This window comes from Neovison vison, chromosome 13, assembly GCF_020171115.1.
Source record: "Neovison vison isolate M4711 chromosome 13, ASM_NN_V1, whole genome shotgun sequence".
Classification (NCBI taxonomy): domain Eukaryota; kingdom Metazoa; phylum Chordata; class Mammalia; order Carnivora; family Mustelidae; genus Neogale; species Neogale vison.
This window is the reverse complement of record NC_058103.1, coordinates 36749852-36768715: the sequence shown is the minus strand read 5'-3', so window position 1 is coordinate 36768715 and position 18864 is coordinate 36749852. Positions and strand designations below refer to the sequence as shown.

General features: G+C 42.3%; 1 protein-coding gene across 13 annotated transcripts in view; it reads left to right on the top strand.

Annotated features, from left to right (window-relative positions):
* SYNE2 (spectrin repeat containing nuclear envelope protein 2) overlaps positions 1–18864 on the top strand; it is a 330800-nt gene that overhangs the window by 123661 nt on the left and 188275 nt on the right. For 11 of the 13 annotated variants that reach the window (XM_044231769.1, XM_044231773.1, XM_044231772.1 and 8 more), the window contains 11 exons: positions 1963–2097; positions 3705–3863; positions 6563–6774; positions 6921–7011; positions 7920–8020; positions 8275–8401; positions 9939–10096; positions 11157–11304; positions 12134–12726; positions 16261–16440; positions 18549–18699. In XM_044231769.1, coding sequence (XP_044087704.1) covers positions 1963–2097; positions 3705–3863; positions 6563–6774; positions 6921–7011; positions 7920–8020; positions 8275–8401; positions 9939–10096; positions 11157–11304; positions 12134–12726; positions 16261–16440; positions 18549–18699 — 2055 coding nt within the window. The remainder of the gene's footprint in view (positions 1–1962; positions 2098–3704; positions 3864–6562; positions 6775–6920; positions 7012–7919; positions 8021–8274; positions 8402–9938; positions 10097–11156; positions 11305–12133; positions 12727–16260; positions 16441–18548; positions 18700–18864) is intronic. The other 2 variants (XM_044231767.1, XM_044231774.1) reach the window with 2 other exon arrangements.

Here is an 18864-nt window from a genome sequence, read left to right as displayed (position 1 = left end):
AGAGAGAGACAGTGAGAGAGAGCAGGAGCGAGGAGAAGGTCAGAGAGCGAAGCAGACTCCCCATGGAGCTGGGAGCCTGATGTGGGACTCGATCCTGGGACTCCAGGATCACGCCCTGAGCCGAAGGCAGTCGTCCAACCAACTGAGCCACCCAGGCGTCCCACTTGCTGAACATTTAAAATGCGTCACCTGTTGGGGGGCACCCCCACACTGTTTTGGGAGAAGGAGCCTCTTTTTAGTCTCATTCCCTCCTTCACTTTTCTGGGCCTCAGTCCCTGTGTGGCTTTCTGGATTGTGAACCAGACAGGGCCCTCTTATCAGCCATCTCGACACTGCTTTTCCCATGACCTCAGAACCCTCCCTGCCTGATCTGTGCTGTGCACACGTTGCTAGTCACCCCCTTTGACTGGTTCCCTCTGTAGGCTTTTGCCACTTCTATTCCCAGGTTGCTGAGAGTACTCAACTGACCTTATAGCGTCAGTGGTTCTCAGTGTTTCTCGTAATCATCACTGGGCTGCATGTCAGGATGCTGATAGGGTCCGCTCAGGAGAGACAGAAGGCAGAGAGACATGGAGGCTGCAGGACCCTTCTCCTTCAGAGAGGGGGAGTAGAGGTGTTGGGCTGACACCGTTTTTCCTCTTTCTGACCTTCTGACCGTTTGCCTTTTGGAATCTGAGGCAGGGATTTCCCCTCCTCCCCCGCCTTTTTGCTCTGGCATTTAGTAAAGCAGATCTGTTTTCAAACAGAAGCAAGACTCCTGCCCTGCCAGGTCCTGCCCTGAGACCCTGGGTCTCCAGGGAGACATGAATAGTAGGAGCCTCCTGCCAGCATGTGGGTTAGTGTCTCCCTAGGTCATAAATCTCGCAGGCCTCACGAAGGCCATGGAGGGGAGCCCTGGAGCTCAGCACTGTACCTTTTCTGCAGGAGGCCCATAACAGATGCCATGAGGGCTTCAGCGAATTCCCACCCGGTTTAATTGCCTTATTCCCTAGAATTACTTTTGTCTTCTGTCTCCTATAGGTTTTCTGCCTCTTTTGCAAGCCCTAGACTATTCTTTGTTCTGTCATTTGCTAATTAACTAGGTTTCTGCCAGGTAATTGCCAGGTAACTACTCCCTGCGAGCAGGTAAGCGTGAGATAAGGAGCAGACGCATCTCTGTCTACAGCCGCTCCCTCTCTGGGGCAGGACTGCCAGTGTGGTTGGCCCTGGGCAAAACTTGGAAGTTGACAATAAGGTAATGTTGACTCATGGCAGCATAAAAATGCCTTATGCACAAGACGAAATATTTGCCTGTTAACCCTGCTATAAATTATGTCTTTTTGCAACACAAATCTCTGATACAAGCCACCATGTTCTTCATATGGTATTGTCAAGGAAGTATGGTCCTCCACTCACTAGTACTTAAGAACCTTAGAGGAAACAGCGCCAGTGGCTCATTACCCTGCACAATAATCCTCTTAATTATTTATCAGAGGGTAACAGAAGTCATCCTGAATATCCTAAGGAAGCCTTTATGTGGTTCTCAAATGTGTGACTACATTTGAATAATAAGTATCTTGCAGTTCTTTTCAAAATAATTCAAGAGATGCAAAAGGGATGTCAACCTTACTTTACAAAAAGTCTCCCCTAAATCTTTATTGTCTACAAAAAGTCTTTTCCTGTGGGGCACCTGGGTGGCTCAGTGGGTTAAAGCCTCTGCTTTTGGCTCAGGTCATGATCTCAGGGTCCTGGGATCGAGCCCTGCATCGGGCTCTCTGTTCAGTGGGGAGCCTGCTTCCCCATCTCTCTCTGCCTGCCTCTCTGCCTACTTGTGATCTCTGTCTGTCAAATAAATAAATAAAATCTTAAAAAAAAAAAAAAGTCTTTTCCTAATTGTGCCTGTTAAAGACCTACCAAAATGAGCTTTGAGGACTTGGCAGTAGAATGAGGCTTTCATGTTCTCATTTGCATTCTCTTTTCTAGGAAGCACTAATAATTCTTAATTCTAAAAGTCTGGCCAAGTATCTGAAGGCTGTTGAAGAACTGAAAAATACTGTAACTGAGGGTGTGAAGCTGTCTTTGGAAGAAGAGAGTAGAGTTGCCTCCACCAAGTGGGAGGTAAGGACATGCACATGTGTCTGGGCTTCCTCTGGTAGAGCCAACCCCGGGGCCTGTCTGTGCTCGGTCACTGTTAGTGTCCCCGTGTGCTTGGTATCACGGTGAGGTCAATCCCGCGGTTCCCAGGGCCCAACTGGCTTCTGTGTTCAGCCAGTGACAACACGGTTTAGAGATTACAGGGTGATAGAGGGGGAGAAGGGAGAAAGTCCCTGTCTTTGGGCAGCGTCTCTGGCGGCTGTGTCTTCCCCTGGCTGCGGGTTCCAGAGTTCCAGCTTCTGGTGACCCTTCTGTCTGGGCTTGTCTGAAGCCTCCAGCCCCGTGGGAGGAGCAGCCTGGTGGCTGGGCTCACCTCCAGATCACCTTCCAGTCCCCTCTCTGGCTTCTCTGTTCTTTGGTCCCTCGCCTCACCAGCTCCCTGCATCTAATTCACTCTGAGTTATTAAATTTAGTGTTTCCTGGGTCCCTAGTTGGATCCTTACTGAGACACAGTGTATCAACACACACACACACACACACACACTCTTTCCTAGAGAAATAGGCATGGGCATTGGTGGCAGACAGACCCAGATTCAAGAGCTATGACCCTGGGTAAGTTGTTTAACTTCTAGGAACTTCACTGATAAAATGGGGATAACTCCAACTACTTGGCAGGATTATTGCAAGGATTTATCTAAAGCCTCTGCCACAGAGATTGTGTTCAGAAAAAGGGTGATTAGTATTCAATGTATGTGCCTGGAGACAGAAAATAAAGTAATATAATTGAATGTCTACTGTTTAAGGTGCTCTTAAGACACATTTTAAAATAAACTTCTAAATTTGAGAACAATTTTAGATTCACAGAATTATTACAAAGAGAGTACAGAGAGTTCTGGTATACCCCATGCCCAGTTTCTCCTCCTGTTCTCACCTTACATTAATATGCTGCCTTTGTCACAATTCATGCATTAATATCTATTCATTATTCAGTTTATACTTTATTCATATTTCCACAATGTTTCCCTTCTGTCCTTTTTTCACTACTTCAGAATCCCATCCCGAAGACACAGTACAGTTCCATGCTGTTTTTCCATCGGCTCAGTTATGCGTTTTGTCTATGTGTTTTCTCAGTCTGAGTCTCACTTTCTGTTTTCTTAACAGTGTCGTTCAGCTAACACACATTTTTAGTTGTTAGGAAGAAAAAGAAAGTTCCTTTCTGGGTCTGGTATAATTTAAAACGTCCTCCCTGAAGACACAAGGATGACCCAGAATGCCACTTAAACTCCCTTTTTATCCTTTGTTACTGCGAATATTTTTATTGTGTTTTTTTTTTTAAGATTTTATTTATTTATTTGACAGACGGAGATCACAAGTAGGCAGAAAGGCAGGCAGAGAGAGAGAAATGAGGAAGCAGGCTCCCTGCTGAGCAGAGAGTCCGATGTGGGGCTTGATCCCAGACCCTGGGATCATGACCTGAGCCAAAGGCAGAGGCTTTAACCCACTGAGCCGTCCAGGTGTCCCTTTATTGGGTTTTTGTTGAAAATCTTTCCAATGTATTCTTTCCCCATAGTGACTATGACCCTTTGTGGGTTTCTTTTCTTTTCTTTCTTTTTTTTTTTTTTTTTTGGTAGGCTCTTCATCATGAGATGTCTTTGTATATTCAACAACTGAAAATAGACATTGAAAAAGAGAAGCTCAATGACAATATTTCAAGACTCGAAAAACAAATAAATAAAGAGAAGAAACTGATTCGCAGAGGGAGGACCAAGGGTCTCATCAAGGAACACGAGGTAAACCACCTGTTTCCGTTTAAGTGCTGTCATTTTGGAGTTCATCCTCCCTGGTTGTGTGTGTCCTTACTTAGCCTGGGATTAAACTTGCTCTGAAAATTACTTCAGCCCTCTCGTCTGTCCCCTGGGGACTATCCCTTACGCAGTTCCTTCTCTAACTACAAAGCTGTTTGCTTTGTAGAAGTGAAAAAAATTCAGCATCGAGCTAATATTTCATGACTTTCCTTGCTATGTCTCTGTGGCCCCTGTCCTTCAGACTCTGGTTACAAATGTGTCACCTGTTGCTAAAGTAGCCACAGTTGATTTTGAGGGGATATGGTGTCCTTAGAACTGCTGCTTTGGGGAAAGATAGCAAATGGGAGGCATATCTCATGACCTCTCTCTGGCCCCCATCCTATAAGATTGCTTCTGTTTATTTGACAGTGCTGACCCCTCTTCTTTCCTTTAAACTTTCTACTGCTGTAACTCTCCCAATATTAGTCTCTTTTGCTTTTCCTTATTTTATTATTTTTGGTGGGAAGTGGGGAGCTTCTTCCTAGTGTCCTTCACAGATTTCTCTCTCTTCAGGTAATCTCTACACCCAGTGTAGGGCTCAAACTCACAATCCCAAGATCAAGAGTCACATGCTCTACTAACTGAGCTAGCCAAGGGCCCCGTAAATTTCTCTGTTTTCGTTTTGTTGTCTTAATGTTTTAGTTTTTAGAGTCTTTATTTTCTGGCTGGTTTCATGCCTGCTCTCAGGGATTTTATGCCCTCTGCATTTTCTTTTCTTTTCTTTTTTTTTAAAAGATGTTATTTATTTATCTGAGAGAGAGAGAGTATGTGCGCACAAGTGATGGGGAGGGGCAGAGGGAGAGGAGGAAGCAGATTCCCTGCCAAGCAGGGAGTCAACCAGGGGCTCCATCCCAGGACCCTGGGACCTCGACCTGAGCCTAAGGTAGACACTCAACCGACTGACCCACCTGGGTATTCTCCATCTTTTTTTTTTTTTTTTTTAAAGATTTTATTTTTATTTATTTGACAGACAGAGATCACAAGTAGGCAGAGAGGCAGGCAGAAACAGGCTTCCTTCAGAGCAGAGAGGCCCAATGCGGGGCTTGATCTCAAGACCCTGAGATCATGACCTGAGCTGAAGGCAGTGGCTTAACCCGCTGAGCCACCCAGGCACCCTCCCCATCTTTGGCTTTAATGATAAATCCCTCTCTGTAATGTTAGTGCCTAAATTTCTGTCTGCCGCTGAGTCCTTTCCTCTGCACTCCAGGTTCTGAGTAGTAGATGTCACCAGTGTTCTTCAGAGACCTGCCATTCGGCGTGTCCAAAGCCCGTCCATACCATCTCCTTTCAATCTCTTCTTCCTCTTGTGTCTGTTGGTCAGGAAGGACAGTGTCGCCTGCGAACTCCCCTTCTCCCCATCCCTTTCCTTCCCGCTCAGTCATGATGGAGTCTGGTGCCAGGCCCCCTCTGTTACTCATTAGAACAATTCTTCTTTTCCTTCCTTTCCACTAGTGTTGCTATTGCCTTCAACCCAGATTATTCTCCCCGTTTTGTCATGTCATGTCATCTTCCAGACCCATCCCCTGAGAGACCCCGCTGAACCACAGATCCTACGTCAGTGGCTCACCCGTACTCTCAGAACATCTCCAAGCTCCTTAGAAGACCACTCAGGTCCTTGGCAGCCTGGCTGCAGGACACGCCTTCGGTATCCCTTTTCCTGTGCTGTGCCCTCCCTCCAGCTCACTAGATTGCTGTTGTTTTACAACAGCTGGAGCCTTTTTCCTCTCGTCTGTTCCTTCTGGTAGGAAGGACCTCTCTCTGCTTTTACTTAGGGGACTTGTCCTTGTTCTTTCTGCATCTCTCTCCGATGGTTCCCACATGTAAGGTAGGTTTTCTCTGACTCCTTACAGCAGGCAGTGGCTCTATCGTAACACTTGTCACACTAGCTACCCATAGTGTGTGTGACTGCTGTAGGGGAGTAGAAAGGGCCCCTTGAGGGTCCCTGAGAATGAAAATGACAAAGACGGACAGGAACAAAGCATACATACTTTATTGAATTGTTACATTCACACGGGAGCCTTCGCAAGAGGATGAAGACCCAGAGAAGTAGCCAGAGAAGGAGTTTTTTATACCTTTTAGACAAAGAGACCAGAATTGACAAGACAAAGATAAGGGTTAGTTTAACAAGGTTTGTTCGCAGATTCCTCTGGTACTATCTTTGGGCTGACGAGAGTCTGTCTCTAATAAAAAGAGACTTTATTTCTGGCTGTTAGGCAGGAAGCAAGGAACTTTTTTTGTGTTTACTGCTTCTTAATTGCCTTTAGCTCAAAATAATTTTCACATCAAAAAGGTGTATTTTAGAGGCTGGCTGGCTGGCTCAGTCTGTAGAGCATGTGACTCTTGATCTTGAGGTCTTGAGTTTGAGCCTCATGTTGGGTAGAGAGATCACTTCAAAAAAAAAGAGGCTTATTTTGGGATGACGTATTCTGGTTTCATTCACTGCATTACTGGACTGTGGTGAATCTCTTTCAGGCTGACTTCCTCATCTTTGTTTCTCCAGTGCCCATTACCACATCAGGCACACAGTCGATGGCCTATAAAAGAATGTGATGTGGAAGTCACACACATCTGTTACTTTCTAATCCTTATGGACTAATCATGTAAGCTCATCTGAAGCACACTTTCTGCTTTATTTCCTCAATCAGGCCTGCTTTTCTGAGGAAGGCAGTCTGTACCAGCTAGATCACCACATGGATGTCTTGCGGGAGCTGTGTGAAGAGCTGACTTCCCAGAAGAGTCAACAAGAAATGAGGAGAGCACTCAAAGATTATGAACAAAAGATAGAACGACTGCGGAAATGTGCTTCCGAGATTCATAGGACACTGCAACCCACGATGGGAGGCACATCGAAAACCAAGTTAGTGCTTCTGGAGAATAATTACACATCAGGGAAAAACGAGATGAAGCTCCTTGTGAAATCAAATGAGAAGGAGTGTTCTTTATTCTCGTTTAGGTGTGATTTTTCTTCCTTTATTTTAATATGCAATTTTGATTCCTCCCTAGGGAGACCATGAACACATCCGAGAATGGAGGAAGGGATGCCCACAGTGAGGTACCATCTGCAAAATCATGTGATCAGCCATCAACCAAAAAGGTGTTAAATGTGGATAATGTATTTTAGGAGCAAACCTAGTAATGAAAAGGCCAAGTGTTATAGTAATCCACTTCTCGTTAATTGTTGGTTTTAATTATCTGATTATTTTCATCAGCCAAGAATTCCCGTTTAAATAATGCAAGGAAGACTTCTTTTCCAATAATTATAAAACAACGAGCCATAGCTGTAGTGAGCGTCACTTTATCTTCTCTGAGGTTACAAACAGGTCTTTCAGAAAGAGACCATTTGCCGCCATTATGAATACATGTTGTCTGTGGACATAACTGTTGAGGATACCAGAGGTGGAGTTTAATCCGTACAGATGCCTCAGCTTCACTGAGCTGAACTAGTTCATTTATCATTTGTCTTTTTCTCAGTAGGATGTCCTCTACTTTTCTCAGGAATTGAATTTTTCTGAATTCTTGAATTTTTGGTAAGTGGGCATGGACTATATGTCTCAGCCCAGACTGCCAGTCCGAAGTTGAGGGAAGGACGAGGTGTATTTGAATTCAGAGATCTGCTTTTGACTGTGGCTATGAGGTCACAGGCGGATACAATATTTTGTGGTTGGGAGAACACAACCAGTGTTGTTGTGTTGACATACCAATTAGAAGGTGAAACTCAGTGTCATAAATCTCTGTCCTAGGGGAAGACCTTTCTTGGAGCTGAGAAGCTTCAAATAAGTTGTATTATCTCCTGGTTTGGGGTATAAAAAATTAGTGACATATCTTTGTATTATAAAGTGTTTTTATCTTTTCCAATTTAGTTAAGTATATCGAAATATCTTATGCGTGTGTATGTATATTCTAGTTGTATATTCCATTTGTCTATGTATATCCCAGTTAAGTATACTGAAGATATTATGTTTGCTATTTTGCATATTTACTTGGACAATGGGATCGATGAAGAATTTTAGCCTGAAATCCAAGTTAAAGCCTCAACAGGAGGGAAGCTCTATGGAGAAGTCTGAAAAGGATCACAATGCAGCCCTCAGTTGTTTACAAGAGAGGTAACCCCTTTACATAACTGGAAAATCCACCAAAAATATTTCATTAATGCAAACATGTTATACTTTAATACATGCTTATAATCCGTAAGTCATAATTTTTTTGCACATGGTCTGGTAACTTAAGCACGAATTCCCTGAGATTTCTTCATATATAATTAAAAATTATAAATTAAAAAATTATAAATTAAAAATTATAAGTAAAAAATGTTTTGTCTTATTAAAATTAAGTAATATTGCATTTAATTTTTTCCCAGGTATGATATCCACAGAGAAAATCTTGAGCTATACCTGGAAAATAACAAATTCAGAATTATTTCTGATTTCTCCAGTGACAAGGAAAGGAGTAGTGCTTGTCTGCAGGATAAACTGACAGATCTATGGGTAATTACCAAAAAGATCAGTAGAGAAGTTTTATCTTCTATTAGAAAATAATACCACCATCTGTATAGAATTCACTGTTTTTGTTGAGGTCACATGTGCTAGATGTTTCCAAAGAATTCTCTCTGTTGGATTGCATTTCTAACATTATTCTATTTCAGAGAGTGATTTGCATTCAGCTACCAAGCCCAGGAAAGACTTGGTTTTGGGGTCCTAATTTATTGCTCGTGCTCTAATTTGGTAGTCAAGATACTGTGGCTTGGAGAGTTTTGGATTATGTTTAGGATGGGAATGAGGGCTTCAGAAGAATTGCTCAAAACGATGTGTTTCGAGGCAGTTTCAACCAGTAGTCCAACTGTGTTGCTCTCAAATTAACAATACATGAGAAACCAGTGGCTCTGAATATTTATTTCAGTCATCATCATTTTTACCAAATTGTCACTTATCTATCTGATGTTGGGGCAGTTAGGAAGGGGCAGGCAATGGAGGGATATTTTGCTCTGAGTTGTGGATAATCTTCTGGAGAGCCATTTGGCTCTGGCGCTTCAGAGAAAACTGTCTAGTGTTGGGCAAACCAATCGTAAGCCGTACAAATAAAGATCTCCCTTATTTTGAAAACAATCTGTGCAGTGCAGAACAATACTGCTGTATACTTGGAAGTGCATTAGAATGATCCCTTACAGAAAACCCAGCAGGTGGAGGAAAGGGCCACAGGAGAGCCTATAGTGCCCTTTAGTGATCTTCCCTTTATGATGGCAGTTCCTGAGTCAGACTCTACCATCTGGCTCCTCTCTATTTTCCATCTGAGCAAGCAGAATTAATATGTTAAAATCTCTGTCATTCAAGTGATGAATTTAGCACGTTTTCATCACAATTAAGAAACTGTCTTGAGACCTTACTCCAGTAACTGAATAATGAGTTGGTTATAAAAGCTGCAATAATCCATGGGGAAGGTGAAGAACAAATTATAATGATCGGCACTCAGTAAATTCTGTAGCAGCGCCTTTAAAAAAAAACACACACAAAAAAAATAACAAGATAAGGAGCTAGAATAGTATTGAATTTTTAGGTGTTTAATTATAAATCGTAATTTAATTTCATTCACTTCTTATTTGATAGAAACAGTTTTGGTTCACTCTAGTTTTGTTTTCAGTTTAGGGAGAAACAAAGATTTATTATCTAGAGGAAGTAGGATATCTGTTCTTACATTGCATGTATCTTTCTGAATTATATTCTGTGCACCTGCTTATGGGAAGGGAGTTTGTTCCTTTGTTGTTGACTCCCTTGACTTCACTGAATGGGACTTGTAAGAAGACAGTTAAGATCATTGTTCCCTGAAGGATACTTCACTTGCAGATGGTTGGAAAATATTTTTAAATTTAATTAATTTTATTAATTAAATGAGATATACAAATACTTATAATGTATTTTCATGTGAAACTCTGTGTTAATGGTTGGCAAATGTCCTCATTTTGTAAGAACAGAATAATTGTGCCTATTAACCCACTAGTTGATAGCTTACTTCATGTGGTTCACCTAGGTCTTAAGAGATGAAACTGATGCCTGCTGGAAAGAGTTTGAATTCACCTCATTGAAGTTAGAAGAGCTTGACAGTGACATAAAGAAGCCTTTAATAAGGAACACGAGAGACAGATTAAAGGAAAAGGAAAGAGAGTTTCAGATGACTCTTAATACCAGGTATAATTCTGAGATCTGTTAACCATGAGTTTACTGAGTTTTTAATGCTATTTTACGCTAGGCTAATACTATACTAAGTATGCTATTATATTTAGTTCTCACAACCACAGTGAGAGAGGATACTATGATTGCCATTAGGGAATTTAAACAACATCATCAAGCCACCCCACCAGCCAGAGACTTAGGTGGAACTTAAACTCTGTTGAGTTCCAAAGGCCATGCCCTGCCTGGCGCCACCCCTTACCCCACTACTTCATCCCCTCCCCCCACCCCATCTGCCCTTGGGCATGAACTTGGCCATGTCACTTCTCTGGGCCTTGGTTTTCTCATTTCTAAAGTGAGAGTGCTGTTACTATCCCCTATACATAGGATGCGCTTCCCCAGAACACATCCCCATTTTATGTAGGAGGAAATGGGCTCAGAGGCTGTATGTTATTTGTCCAAGGTCACACATTTCGATTTATTATTAATAGAGCCTATTTCTTTGAATTCTATTGTACTTTCACTAATAAAATGATTTATAATGACATTTCTTTGTCATCAAAGGCAAACTTAAATTACATTCAATATTTTGTATTTCAGAAGATACAGAGGTTTTGGCTCAGGTTATGATCTCATGGGTCGTGGGATCAAGCCCCTTGTTGAGCTCCACACTCAGTGGGGAGTCTGCTTGAAGTATTCTCTCCCTCTGTCCCTCCCCCTACTTGCTTTCTCTCTTTCTCTCTAAAATAAATAAATAAATCTTTAAAAAAAAAAAAAAGAGTTCAAAAAAAGGTAGGGGTAAGGCTTAGAATATTTGACAATAAATTTCCACTTAGTATGTATTATGTATTATGCTATTAAGAATATTGGATATAACAAACCACTTATTCTTTGGGATTTTGGATTGCTGGGTTTAGTTTTTGAAAGGTTTTTTGTTTTTAATTTTGCTGGTTTTGGGTTTTAATGTGATGATCTGTACATATCATTGTATGTCTTAGTTAAATCATGGCATTAATATATTTTATAGAATATCTTTATGTTGTCTTTTTCCGTTATGTCTGGTTTATTTTTCACCCAGAATGGAATCTTTGGAGACCGCAGTGAAGATTGTGTTACCTGTGGAGAAGGAATCACTTCTGCTCTGTGGCTCCGACCTGCTCCTCCGTGAAATCGTCATTCAAGAATTTCATCTCATTGATGCTGACGGCATTTATCAAAACCTGAAGGTAATTAGAAGTTCTCCCAGTGTACTCATAGAATAATTCAGTTCTTCAGAGATTTTTAATTATGCATCAATGGTATACAGTTAGACTATAAGCAATGGCAGAAGAGCCTTCAATAATTTAGACTTACTTGTTTCTCAACTCGCAGTTCCTTGCAAATTTGAAAGTAGGTACGGTGGGGTAAATAATTAGGTATTTTCTTTGAATTCAAAATGAAGGTTTGCTTGTGAATGTCTTTTCCAATGGCTGAAATCCTAAATATTGTCCTAGACTCACATGCATATTCTAAGGCTTACTTATTCCAAGTCTCATTTAAAAAATTTTTTTTAATTTAAAAAATTTTTAATTTAAATTCAGTGTAGTTAACATACAATATATTATTGGTTTCAAGGGTAGAATTTAGTAATTCATCAGTTGCATACAACACCCAGTGCTAATTACATCAAGTGCCCTCCTTAATGCCCATCACCCTGTTACCCTTCTCTCCAACCCCCAAGTCTCATTTCAAATGAAAAAAATTAAAGTTTTATTTTTCAGATTATAAACAGATGTCTCAACAGCTTAATCTCTATTTTCACTGAAGCAGTAGAGTTATATACTTGTTTTCTTTGGGGGGATTGAGACATCAGGAAGGTTATCAGATAATGAAACAGCTGGGCCATCTGATCCTTTTAATTAAAATATTTCCTTCTGTTAAAACTGTCCGCCTTAGAAAAACCCAGAAGCCATTTTCTAGATGCCACCTAGACATTGTAAGTTTAGGTTCATTTCTGGTGTGCAGTCTGCCTTTTCTTCTGCCTCAGCCTTTTCAGCATTCCTTCCTTTATTTTAGAATATCCAAGATGCCATAGCTGGACAGATTGAAATATATAACAACCTGGAACAGTCGGGCGACTTTGCACTAAAGGAGTTACACCCGCTTGATCTACGTGCGACTCGGGAGATTCTGCAGAAACACAGAACACAACTCGAAGAAGTGAACCACCAGGTCCAGAGGAGTAAAGACGCACTCACAGCTCTGGAGGAGTTTCTGGCTTCTCTGAGAACAGCTGAGCTCTCTTTCGAGCCTGTTACAGATACACAGGTAGTGCGAGAAAACACGGTGACAGCAGAAAATAAAGAAAGAGAAATCAGTCTGATGAAGGACCAGGCCAGACACTTGGATAAACGTTTGAAAACGCTCGGCATAAGCTTTAAAGACGCCGAACGGGGTGAGGACACCTGTGACAAACTTCTCGTCGCTCTGTCCCGAAAGTTATCTGAGACCCGTGACGATGGCGTGCACGGAGAGCTCACTGAAGAAAACAAATTACTAGAGACTTGTATTTTCAAAAATAATGAACTCCTGAAAAACATTCAAGATGTGTACAATCAGATCGGTAAAATCAGTCTCAAGGATCCCAGTGTTCCGGCTGTGAAGCAACGGTGAGTCTCGTTTTCGTTCATGTCCAGACGCAGGACAGTCCTTTTCTGTGTTTTCAGTATCTGTTAGGTGAGAGAACTACTTCCCGTGCCTTTCTCCTTCTGTTCCATCCTGCTCTACTCCCTGTTCAGCATTCTTTTCTTTTTTTTTTTTTTTAAAGATTTTATTTATTTATTTGACAGAGAGAGAGATCACAAGCAGGCGGAGAGTCAGGCAGAGAGAGAGAGAGAAGCAGGCTCCCGCCAAGCAAAGAGCCCGATGCGGGGCTCGATCCCAGGACACTGAGATCATGACCTGAGCCGAAGGCAGCGGCTTAATCCACTGAGCCACCCAGGCGCCCCGTTTTTTTTTTTTTTTTTTAAAGATTTTTCAGCATTCTTTTCTGTAGACTTTTCTAGCAAGCTTCATTTTTGTTGATAGTGTGTCTGTGATATCCTGTAATTTTTTTTTTGTAAAGATTTTATTTATTTATTTGACAGATAGAGATCACAAGTAGGCAGAGAGGCAGACAGAGAGAGAGGGAAGCAGGCTCCCCGCTGAGCAGAGAGCCCGATGCGGGACTCGATCCCAGAACCCTGAGATCATGACCCGAGCCGAAGGCAGCGGCTTAATCCACTGAGCCACCCAGGCGCCCCTATCCTGTAATTTTTTTCCCATTAAAGTGTGCATTTCATGGATAAAGGAAGAGTGAAATAAGATGTGTGTGAAGTACTTGAGTGCTTTCCAAGTCCCTTTTAGTGCTCTGTGGTTACGGGGTTCTCGTGATGGGAGAAGATCCACACGGTGGATAATAAAGAAAGATGTGGTGGGAGATAGGCATGCCACGCCCTGTCCCTGCTTCTTCCTGAATTATTTGGTTTTTCCCTCTCCTGCCAGCAGGATTGGGAAGGGGACTGAGCGGGAAGGCATAGGGTTGACTTTGAGAAGTCAGTGAAGGTTAGAGCTAATTCTGAAGAATGAGCAGAGTTTCAGTAAACTGAGGTGGGCAGTCTTCTGGACGAGTGCTGTTATTTTAATGCTGGTGTTCAGAGCCGGCCTCCAAGTCCTGCAAGTGACCATGTTAGCAACTTACTTTTGGGAACTCCCCTTCCCTGTCTAAATCATTCCCACATTCTGTCTCCTCTGCCCACTGAATCCCTCAGGCTCCATGCCGTCTTGAGGCTCCATAGCTGACCAAGCTCTTCCCTCTGAAACTGCCCCGTGCTCCCAGTCACAGAGAGACTTTCGTTCCTACAGTGCCCAGTTCTTAGTAAGGTGTTGAACTAACCACTCATTTAGTCACTCATCATTAATAAATTTTTATTATATATTTATAAACACTAATGAATAAATTCATGTTAATTTGTACATGAAAAAATTATACATTGATAAACCATAAGTTGTTATAATTTTTAGTTTAGTTATTAATACAACAAATATGTGTTGTGTGCCCGGTACTATGTTAGGTCATGGGGATATAGCAGTTAAGAAAATGGACAAAAACTCTTGTCCCCATTAGAGCTTCTTACCTAGTGAGAGGAGTAAGATATTCAATGTTTGATGTTGATAAAAGCTATGAAGAAAAATTAAGCAAGGGGGTTGTAGTTCCAAAAGGGTCATCAAGGACAGTTTTACTGAGAAAGTAAATCTTTGAGTCAGATGGATGAGAGAGCTAGGCAGGTGACTACCAGGAGGAAGAACCTTCTAGGCTGAGGGAGTGGAAGGTACAAAGGCCGGCTGTGGGGATGTGCCACATGTCTGAGGAGAAGCAAGGGGGTGAGAAGGTCAATGGTGTAGGGAAGAGGTATGAAAGGGGATCAGAAAGGGAATGGTGGATGGGGCTTATCTCAGGTAGGGACCTCTGGGCCATGTGATAACTCTGGCTTTATCTTTGAGTAACATGGGAAGTCACTGGAGGGTTCTGAGCAGATGGAAGCAATTTAGTTTTCGATGTTAATAGGCTTTCTCTGGCTGATGTGTTGAGAACAGAGTGTAGGAGTCAGGGGAAGATACAGGAAGTCTAGGTCCATCTGTGGTAGTAAGCCAGGTAAGGGATGATGGCGGCGTGGACCAGAGGGGTGGTGGCAGAAAGTGCTAAGATTCTGAGTATATTTTGAAGATAGAGTCCACATGATTTGTTGACATGCTGTACCTAGGTTATAAAAGAAAGACTGGAGTCAAGAATGATTCTAGGCTTTGGGCGCCTGGGTGGCTCAGTTGGTTGAGCGACTGCCTTCAGCTCAGGTCGTGATCCGGAGTCCTGGGATCGATTCCTGCATCGGGCTCCCAGCCCCACGGGGAGTGTGCTTCTCCCTTTGACCTTCTCCCTTCTCATGCTCTCTCTCACTCTCTTTCTCTCTCTCAAATAATAAAATCTTAAAAAAAAAAATTATTCTAGGCTTTGACCTGAGCAACTTGAAGAACAGAGTTACCACCAACTGAAATGAGAAAGAGTGAAGTTTGTCAGATATTGAAAGAAAGATCAACTGTGGTCAGTTTTAGGATAGGTTCGAAATACTTGACATTCAAGTCGGGTACCAATAAGACTCATAACAGTAGATGGAGTCAGGAGAGAGGGGTGAGTAGAGGTGTGCAGTGGAGAGTCCTCAGCATCTAGATTGCTATATAAAGTCCTGAGATGCATGACATTGCCAGCGGAGTGAGTTCAGACAGGCCGGAGAAGAGGGCCGAGCTGCATGCTCCAAGTACTCCATGTTAGGAGATTCGGGAGATGAAGAGGAACCAGGCACAGGTACTGAGAAGGGGTGGCGGGTATGGGAGGAGGAAAACAAGAGTCCTGGGGTCAAGTGAGGAGGCCTTTCAACAAGGAGAAGTGGTCAGCTGTGTCAATGCCACTGACCAGTGAAGGGGACAAAGTCTGAGAATGGACCATGGGTTTAGCAACAACGAAGCTACTGGAGATCTTGACGAGCCGTCTTGGAGGGGCGGTGGGGAGTGAGAGCCTTATTAAGGGAGTGGATGCCAGAGAGAACTGGAAGAGAGGAGGTAGAGACAGTGAGTATCTGGTAAGAGCAATTCAGACCTGGGTGAATGGAGTTAATCCCTCCAGGATCAGCTTGCAGATTAAAGCTCTTAGGTCAAATACTCTTTTTTTCATGGGGAAGAGGTAATTTTGGTATAGAAGGTAGAAATGCGAGATTTCCTTGCTTGTTCCTTTCTCCTTGGCCTCCACTCTTCCTTCGAAGTTTGCGAGGCATTACCGCTCATCTCTTTTCTTCTCTCCAGGCCATGCTCTTGCCCATTCACACACACACATACTCTCTCTCTTCTCTCACATACTTACACGTCCTTTACAAGCGCGTTCACCACAGAAAAATGTTACTGCTTGAGGTTCTGTATATTTATTATGTCTAAAATACCAAATTAGTATTCTGGAGATGCAGAGAACCTCGTGAACTCTATAATAGGACTGTGTAATTTTGATATAAAAATTTGAAGGCAAATTAAAGTTAGCGTGCTCCCCCAAATTACCCACACTTGTGTTGAATCAGATTGGCTAATAACTGGCTATCAAACTTTTCTCTTTCGTAATCAAGGAAAAAATCACTAACGAGACTGGATAAGGATCTAGATGACTATGAAGAAGAGAAGAAATGGTTGCAAGAGATGGTTAATTCTCTCCCACAATTCAAAGATGGTAGAGAAAAATCGCTGAATGAACAGTTCCAAAATACAGCACTTTTGTGGGAGAGTACAAAAGCTTCGGTCACTGAATGGTAAGGGGAAAAGTCCCTCCCAAATCTGAGAAGTTGTGTGTAGCACAGTTAACTTTTTGAAATACATTGAAAGCACATTTGCATGGATGTAAAGGAGGAGCAAACGTGAGAGTTTCATACTGGAAGCTGATGGGGTCAATGTCTGGGCAAGATCTGGCATCCTAGATCATAGCCCAATGAATTTAAGAGGTTATCTAAGAGGGACAACAACTACACAGTGTGTTTATTGTTATCCCACCCATGTTAGTTTTCTGTTGCTGTTCTGTTTAATGGAAGTTTAGTGGCTTAAAAAATTTTAACGTATAATGTATTATTCGCCCCAGGGGTACAGGTGTGTGAATAGCCAGGTTTACACACTTCACAGCCTCACCATCAATACAAGTTTATCTTATGGTCTAGAGTTTGGAAATTCTGAAATCAAGCTGCCTTCCTTTCTCCGAGGCTCTAGGACAGAGTCCTTTTCCTTTCCGAGGCCTCCTACCACTTTCCTTGATGTGTGTCCCCTTCCTCCATCTTTAAAGCTGGCTGTGTGGCATCTTCAAGCCTGGCCAGGCTCAAAAGTGTTCTTAACTAGGTGATAGCCATTACCTACCAGTCCTAGTTGGCAGTTCTGCTCAGTATTCTCCATCCATGCCTTCTTTCCCTTACTCTCTGCCTGGACGGAGAAGTAGTCAGGAAGGCTGATCCCTAACAGCCTGGACCAGCCAGGCCTAGGGGGCCCAGTTGGGATAGGAAGTGGAACGTGCAAGTAGGAGATTTGAGGACTAACAGAGATGGTCTTAACCGCTTCCCTTTCTGGCAGGTGGTTCTGGCATCTCCTACTGGCACCCTCCTCTCTGTCTCAGGGTACTTTCCCCCTTATGCTGAGGCTGAGTGGTCTATCTGTTTTTGCTCTGGTTGGTACCTCAGTTCCTTGGAAGTTTCCTGTAACTCTGCTCATCTCTGTAGTCCTTTTACCCAGAACTCTGTCTGGGTGCCCCTCCTGTGTTCTCCTGGAAGCTGAGTATACAGTAATCAAGATAAAACTTGCCTGTGGGGGCGCCTGGGTGGCTCAGTGGGTTGAGCCGCTGCCTTCAGCTCGGGTCATGATCTCAGGGTCCTGGGATCGAGTCCCGAATCGGGCTCTCTGCTCAGCAGGGAGCCTGCTTCCCTCTCTCTCTCTGCCTGCCTCTCCGACTACTTGTGATTTCTCTCTGTCAAATAAATAAATAAATAAAATCTTTAAAAAAAAAAAAAAAACAAAACTTGCCTGTGGTATTTGATCTAGTCTGCCCTTAGATTTTATAGAGGAAAGAAACGGAGGTCCAGAGAGGTTAAAGTAACTTATCTAAGTTCACATGACTGAGTAGTGCCCAGATAGGAAATCAGGTATCCTAACTGCCAAGTTATCTGTACTACTTTTCTTTTTAAAAAGGGCTAAATCTAGGGGCACCTGGGTGGCTCAGTGGGTTAAGCCTCTGCCTTCAGCTCAGGTCATGATCTCAGGGTCCTGGAATTCTCAGGGTCCTGGAATTGAGCCTAGCATGGGGCTCTCTGTTCAGCAGGGAGCCTGCTTCCCTTTCTCTCTCTCTCTGCCTGCCTCTCTGTCTACTTGTGATCTCTGTCTGTCAAATAAATAAATAAATAAATAAATAATATTATTCAAAAAAATTCTTCTATTAAAAAAATAATAAAAAGGGCCAAATCTAGAATAAGTTAAATTGACCTGAACTGTGACTGCTGAATTAGTATCGAAACAATCTCCAGGAATAGTGCTAGGGAGGCACTGTTTTCCAAGATGTTTTTTGGTTCATGATGAAATTGAGATGCTGATTTCTTAAGATTATGAATCCTGTGTTTCCTTCTAGAGCTTACACCTGGTAATTTTTTTTTTTTAACTTTTGATCTGGTGACAATTATAATCCTGTGATTTTTTTATACCACCCATTTGCCAGATAACTATATGAGCCATTGTCTTAGGTTACATTGGTAAAGCAATATGCTAGACCATGTCAAGAGGATAAATCTTCCATCATGTATTAGTCATTATCATAGGATGCTTACAAAGAGAGAGAATGGTTTTCTTATTTTTCGAGATTTACCCGTTTTACTTTTTTTTTTCTTCATAGCCTTGATCAATGTGAAAGAGTTTTGGAGCTCTTAAAACAATATCAGAATTTTAAAAGTGTCTTGACTGCTTTGATTCAAAAAGAAGAGAATGTCATCTCCCTTCAGGCTTCCTACATGGGAAAAGAGAACCTAAAGAAAAGGATAGCTGAGGTGAGTCCAGATTCCAAAGGAAACTCTGCACAATGGCCTTGACCATTATGAGGATATTATCAGTAGAGTCATTTTTGAAACTTGGCTTAAAAGAACAGTGACCCTGTTTTATCAGATATCTAAGACCTTATTGAATTTATTACTAGGGCTTGAAATATTTCAGTC